The 7,760-nt window shown below is 36.1% G+C and overlaps 1 protein-coding gene across 1 annotated transcript; it reads right to left on the bottom strand.

Moving 5' to 3' along the window:
• Positions 1-572: 572 nt before the first annotated feature.
• LOC144241387 (olfactory receptor 2A12-like) lies at positions 573-1,526 on the bottom strand. Its single transcript, XM_077775948.1, has one exon. It carries the CDS (start codon positions 1,524-1,526, stop codon positions 573-575), a length of 954 nt encoding a protein of 317 aa, XP_077632074.1.
• Positions 1,527-7,760: the final 6,234 nt, after the last annotated feature.

Here is a 7,760-nt window from a genome sequence, read left to right on the forward strand (position 1 = left end):
TGGAATACATGCACATAGCAAGGAAGGTGCTATGATACTTCATTAATAAAGAAAATAAGAACATTTAATATTATAGGGGAAAGGGGCTCCTGGGTGGCTCAGTCAGTTAAACATCTGACTTCAGCTCAGGTCATGATCTCATGGTTTGTGGGTTCGAGCCCCGTGTCGGGCTCTGTGCTGACGGCTCAGAGCCTGCAGCCTGTTACAGATTTTGTGTCTCCCTCTCTCTATGACTCTCCCCTGCTCTTTCTCTCTCTGAAATAAGTTTAAAAAATATTATAAGGGGAAATAATTAAATGAGGCCATGTGAAATTATGGAGTCAGAAACCTGGCATGATATCTCAATTACATTTTTCTCATCAGATGTTCTTTCCTATTGTTAAGATTAAATTACTAATATGCAGAAATATTCAATAAAAGAATATAAGCCATTACCTTTTGTCATGAAGAGTCACAGTACAGTGCTGTCAGAGAAAGGTAATAATATATTTTTGATAATTTTGACATGTATTTGTAGCCCATTATGTCACAGGGAATAAAGAATGTAAATGCAAATTCTCTTTACTCAGATTTCAGGAGAGTATCTTTTGAATTTGGGACATTGTCGATCTCTCTAAAAGTCTCTTCAAGGCTCCTTTCACTTCCTTGTTCCTCAGACTATAGATTAGTGGATTCAAAGCAGGATTGATGACAGCATAGAACAAGGAGATCAATTTATCGCCTTCAGCTGAATATAGAGATTTGGGTCTCATGTACATGAACATACCTGTCCCATAATAAATGGTCACCACAGTCAGATGAGAGCTGCACGTAGAGAAAGCCTTTTTCCTGCCTTCTGCTGACTGCATCCTCACCACAGCAACCAGTATGCGTAGGTAGGAGAGGGTAATAAGGAGGAAGGGGAGCAAGAGGGTACCACATGCACCTATCACCATCATTGTCTCCTGCAGGGATGTATCAGCACAGACCATATGAAGAAGAACAGGTACTTCACAAAAAATATGGTCAACAATATAAGGGCCACATAAGGGAAGCATGGTGAAGTAGAGGGGCACCACTGAGGCAAAGAAGCTGATGGTCCATGCTCCCACGGCAAGCTGTACACACATAGACCAGTTCATGATGAGCAGGTATCGCAGAGGGTAACAAATGGCCACATAACGGTCCAGAGCCATGATTACCAAAATAATGCATTCAGCTGCTCCCATTAGCAGGGAGATGTAGGTCTGAGCAAGACAGAGATCATAAGAGATAACTTTCTTAGGAGCAAGGAGGTTGAAGAGCATCTTGGGGACGACAGTTGTGGTGTAAAATATATTCAGAAAGGCCAAGTGGCAGAGGAAAAAATACATGGGTGTCTGGAGACAGGAATCAATTACCACTAAAATGATAAGAACTGTGTTTCCAAAGAGATTGACCAGATAGACCACAGAGAAGAGGAAGAAGAAGGGCATCTCAGTTTTGGGGTGATTAGAAAATCCAACAAGGACCAACTCGGTGATGGTGCTGGAATTTTCCTGAGCCATGTTGAGTGCCTATAATAATCAGGGAGAAAAAAAATGTTCCTTAAGGGCAATGAACCATAGATAAATATCAAAGACACACTAATTCTTTAACATTACTAAAGTGCTATTCAGGAGATTGTGTTCAGTAATTTGCCAGACTGAATTCTCCTCTCTCTCTCTCTCTCTGTCTCTGTCTCTCTCTTTCTGAAAACACATTTTAACTGAAATTTGAAAAATGTGATCATATACACTAGAATAAAATAAATTCTCCTCTACTGATATATTAGAATAAACAAATTCACATTTTAATTCCAAAATATACATAAACACAGACACAAATGTGCATATGCACACATGTGTATGTACACAAACATGCAAACATACACAAATATTGAATAAAATATTTTATATTGATCCTGAGTAATCTTGCTAAAATATAAAATGAGGGTTTTTTAAAAAAAATTTTAATGTTTTATTTATTTCTGAGAGTGAGAGAGAGGCAGCGTGAGCAGGGGAGGGTCAGAGAGAGAGGGAGACACAGAATCTGAAACAGTATCCAGGCTTTGAGCTAGCTGTTAGCACAGAGCCCGACGCGGGGCTTGAACCCACAAACCGTGAGATCATGACCTGAGCCGAAGCCGGACGCTTAACCGACTGAGCCACCCAGGTGCCCCTAAAATGAAGGTTTTGTTTTTTTTTTAAAGAAGAGATGGCTATTTAGGTTTTAACAACATATTTCCTTGTTTAGGTTATATGAGCCCTTAAAAGGAACTCGCATAATTTGTTAAAATGATTATTATAGAAAAATGAGACAGCCATTTTAGGAAGTCGCATGTGAAGTCAGAGGACTTTAATGAATTTGTTAAATTTGCAAGATAAATAAGTGGCAAAGATGGATGTAGAACTCAGACAATTCTGATAATATGTAATCCCCATGTTTGCCACTGTTCATCTTTCCATTTAGAGGTTAGAGACTCATTCAGACACACACATTTGTTCATGTATAAGGATATGTTGTGTATGCTTTAAGATTTAGAGAAAAATGCAGGTACATATTAGTTTAGACCTATTTTCAATCCAATATCCAACACCAAGACACAAATACATGCTCATAGCATGAGGAATAAGATATTCCATTTATCCTAATCTTTACTACTTTACATTTTTAAAGTACTGAATTTCAGGAAGTAATAAAAGCTTTCTACCTCAAATAATGTGCAATCCAGTCTCTTCAAAATAATGCGCAAAAATTTATTCTTTTTTTCTTAACAAACTCAATATTCTCTTCTTAGAGTTGTGTGAATATAGACTGTATACTGCACCAGCACACCCCGATACCCACTGACTGTATTTTCATGTATTCCCCCTTGCTTCCTCCAAATTGTGTTTTTAAATGTTGAAATTTATAACCTGATAAGGAATCATAGTATAATAAGGTAAATTAGTTATTGAGGCACCACTTCATCTTGACATATAAAGACAATACTAGTGATATAGAAGCATATCTAACAGTTGTGTTTTTCTACTTTGGACGGTGTTGTAAATGTTTTATTTGGATTATGTCATCTGAATTATGCAGTGACCTTATGGGATGAGTTTTAGGTTTATCTTCATTCTATAATGAAAAAAACTGTACTTCAGAGAATATAATCCCTTACCAAGTATACACAGCTAGATAAGGTTTGACTATGAGTCAAGCAAGGGGCCGTAATTTTGATTCACACTCTTAACACACAGCTTTCCTTACTATTAGAAATTTATACTACTTAGATTAACAGTAATATAACTACATTATCACTATTGCCTTTTCCACTGCATCACTCATAGGCATTCATTCACAAATACAAGCAATGACATTTCTAGAAATGGCAATATCATATATTTTTCATCCCTTTCTCAAGATTATACACAACAAAATTATAATATGTGGTCACATCCTTACAAAAGGGAGGAAATTCAGAAAAACATATCTAGACTCTAGAAAGGAGGGGCATCCGCGTGGCTCAGTCGGTTAAGCGTTCAGCACTTGATTTCTGCTCAGGTCATGATCTCAGCTTCCTGAGACAGCCCCATCTCAGGCTCCATGCTGATGGTGCAGAGCCTCCTTGGGATACAATCTCTCCCACTCTCTCCCTGCTCCTTTGTCTCTCAAAATAAATAAACACAATTAAAAAATAAAGTAAATTATAGGAAGGAATTTACCATTTGGAGATTGTAGTCTGCCTTGACTTCTAGTTAAATACATTTCATAAAGTTGATAACTTAGCCTTCAAGGAGAAGGGATAAAAAAAATATGCTAAGATCTATTCCTGAATTAGCCAGTTCACCTATATTTCATTATTCAGGAGTGTCTCAAGGTCCTGATTTTGCCATTCTTTGCATATACTTCATTTAAAAGAGGAATCTGCCCTAGCTGTCACTGGAGTCCGTGATCCCTAGACTCCCTTTTCTCTGGTTCACATTTAAACCACCTTTGCTGATGGTTTCCTCTTCTGAAGTATGGTAGGGGATTGGGTAAGATGATGTGGAAATAAATGTAAGTCCTGTGCGTTTGTAGAGTTTAGAGCAGTTAATACATAGCTGCATTTCAATATATTAACAAATAATTAGGTCCCAATCCCTGAGGAACCTTGTTAGCTTTATGAATATGTGCTGGGTATAGGGAAGGGTGAGGAAGGGGGAGAGAAAACAATTAGGTGCTGCTTAAATGAGGAAAAGCTAACTTAACAATTCCAGTTATTAAGTATATGTGACTTTGAATTTCATCTCTTTGTCTATATGTCTATGTTAAATGTATGAAAAAAAACTAATATTTACAGACTATTTTCATGAATGGGATTGGTCACTTATGTTTACTTTATAAATTTGGTATCTTGACCATATTTCAAATACGGGTATGCACTGGTATTTATAAGCAGGATGACAGACATAGTCCTGGACAAATGTTAGGAAACAGAGTTAAAAAAAATAGTAGATATTTGGCATTAATGGGTGAAAAATACATAAACCTTCTTGAAGGTAAAACGTTTGACTAAGAAGATGCCAGATCAAGGGGCTCCTGGGTGGCTCAGTCAGGTAAACATCTGACTTCAGCTCAGGTCATGATCTCAGAGTTTGTGATTTTGAGCCCTACATCAGGCTTTCTGCTGTCAGTACAGAGCCTGCTTTGGATCCTCTGTCCCCATCTCTCTCTGCTTCTCCCCCACTCACACTCACACTTTCTTTCTCTCAAAAACAAATAAACATTAAAAGAAGAAAAAAGAAGAAGATGCTAGATCAAGAAAATGGACAATTCATGGATTTGCAGAAGGCTCACAAAATGCAAGACCCCTTGGTTATCGTATGAAGAATCACTGTTCATACATAACCAAAACACCTTTTTTTTTAATGTTTTCTTTATTTCTGAGAGAGAGAGACAGCGTGAGCAGGAGACGGGCAGAGAGAGAGGGAGACACAGAATCTGAAGCAGGCTCCAGGCTCTGAGCTGTCAGCAAAGAGCTTGATGTGGGGCTTGAACTCATGAACTGTGAGATCATGACCTGAGGTGAAGTCGTACTGAGCCACTCAGGCGCCCCCCAAAACACCTTTTTACAACAGAATTCTCAGTAGAACTTATAAGTTAATCAATTGATACACAGGAAAAAAAAATTAAACCCCAAAACTTTAATTGTATTGGTAGAATGGCCATATTGGAGGGCATAGGAGCTTGGACCATGGACGAAATTAGCCTATTGTCCTTTTTGCCCAAATAGAACTTACTCTACTATATGTATACAGTGGGCCATGATGCCCATGTCAAAAAGGATAAGATCTATACAAATTAAAAGTATTTGGGATTAAACTGGTAACAAATTGCAGAACCAGTAGACTGTGGTGAGATCAAAAGCACCAATTGGAAAGCAGAATAAACAAAATATTTATTCCCACTGACATAAAATTGTCCAAATTGTTTTTTTCACTTAAGTGCTTTCCTATGCTTTATGCATCTAAATACCTTCCATTAAATCAAATGTTATTTAAGTGTTATTATTTGTGATGCCTTTCCAAATTTCTTCAGTACATACTTAGCTTCCCCAACTTTTAAATTATGCCATCTTTTTGTTATATAGAGCTATTTCAGAGGCACATGGCTGGCTCAGTTGATGGAGCATGTGTATCTTGATCTCAGAGTTGTGAATTCAAGTCCCACATTGGGTGTAAGGATTGATTAAAAAATAAATAAGTAAAATATTTTTAAAATGAGCTATTTTATTTTGTTTATTTATTATCTATTACTGGGTAACACACTTCATCAAATCGTAGCTTATAAAGCAAAACACAAGTGCATAGTTTCTGAGATTTAGGATGTTCAGAGCAGCTTGCCTGGGTGCTTTTAGATCAAGATCTCTCAGAAGCTCCAGACAAGATGTTGGCCAGGACGGCAGCTATCTGAAAGCTTGATTCATGGTGGAGGATCTACCTACGGGAGCACTTGCATGGTGCTTGGCCAGATTTAGTTCCTTGACGGCTGCTGCTTAGTGATCTCTGTCCCTAGTCATGTTGTCCACTCCATGGGATTTCTCATAGTATGGCGTCACATTTTTTAATGAGTGCGTTTGTATGGGAGACAAATGAACTCTATATAATATTTAATAACCTAAAGTAGGTAGTGACATACCATGATTTCTTTCTCATTCTATTGGTCACATAGACTAACTTTGGTACAATGAAAAAGGGAACTATACAGATTGTCAATACTAGGCGATAGATCATTGGGTGGGCAGCACCAGGGATATTGGCTAACAGATATAAATCAATGTTTTCCGAACCTCCAGTATTACAGTGAAGCATGCTTGACATTGAAGGAGAAAATATTTCTCATTTTTCTCATTCTTTTTGTCTTTATTTCTGTTTTCTTCTTAAGAGCCAACTTCATAAGAGTGTTGTCTTTTTTTTTTTTTTGGAGTGGAGCATTTGTCATTGATTAGAGTAATTTTCCAATAGTTCACTCTGAAATTGTGGAATTAATTATTAGAGACAAATGAAACCTCAAACTAAAAAGTTATTATAAAGCATTCACTTTTCACTGAAGAAAGTGAGACCTTGGAAATATGCCAATTATTTCACTAAAGGGATAGACACATAAAATTTAGGAACCCAGTTTCATCAGTGGACACATCTCCCCAACTTTCCCATTTGATAACATTATAACATTAGATTGAATTTAATTTTCCTTCTACTGTAATTTTCCCCACCTCCCAATGACACCACTAACTTCTTTGATTTGTATTTTTCATTTTACTCACTTTCAGAATGTTCTTTCACTGTCTTTTCTTCATCCTCACTTTTACCCTAAGATGTGATATTTTTCAGAATTACATTCTCAAACATTTTATCTTCTCCTTGTACACTCTTGTCCATCTATATGTTTGCAATTACAAATATTTAGTTGAGTTTTAGCTTATGTCTATCTCACGGTGAGTCCATTGGATTCTAAAAGGTCTATAGGGAAAGTGGTTTTAATGTCTATTTCCATAATGACCATAGATGTTAAGCATATTTTCTTATGTTTATTTTCCACCCCTACATATTATTTAGCAAGAGGTCCATTCAAATATTTTGCACATTTTAAAAACTGAGTTGTGTTTTTATTGATGACTTTTAAGAGGTCTTTGTACATTTGGATATAAGCTCCTTATCTGATACATGATTTGCAAATATTTTCTCCCAGTCATCACCTTAGATTTTCATTCTCTCTTTTGCAGAGCAAAAGTTTTTAATTTAATAAAGTTCAACTTTTCATTTTTTCTTTCTTATATCATGCTTTGAGTGTTGTACCTAAAAGTCATCATTACAGCAAAAGTCATTATAGATAATCTATGTTTTATCTCTATAAGTTTTATAATGTTGCATTTTATTTATTCATTTATCTATTTATTTATTTTACTTTTAAATAAGATGTAAGTTGAGTGTCTAGAATTATTTTTGTATATGGATATTAAATTATTATAACATAATTTGCTGAAGACACTGCCTTTCCTCCATTGAGTCCCCTTTAAGACGTTGTTGACAATTAGCTAGCTATAATATATAAGTGTGTATTTCTGGGCTCTTTATCATGTTTTATTGATCTTTTTGCTTTTTCTTTTACTAATGCCATTACAGTCTTGATTACTGTAGCTTTATAATAAGTCTTGAAATCAATTTGTTTAAATCTACCTAGTTTGTTCTCTTTTTTTAACATTAACTTGGCTATTCTATGCACTTTGTGTCTTA

This window comes from Crocuta crocuta, unplaced genomic scaffold (assembly GCF_008692635.1).
Source record: "Crocuta crocuta isolate KB4526 unplaced genomic scaffold, BGI_CrCroc_1.0 scaffold520, whole genome shotgun sequence".
In the NCBI taxonomy this organism is placed as follows: Eukaryota; Metazoa; Chordata; class Mammalia; order Carnivora; family Hyaenidae; genus Crocuta; species Crocuta crocuta.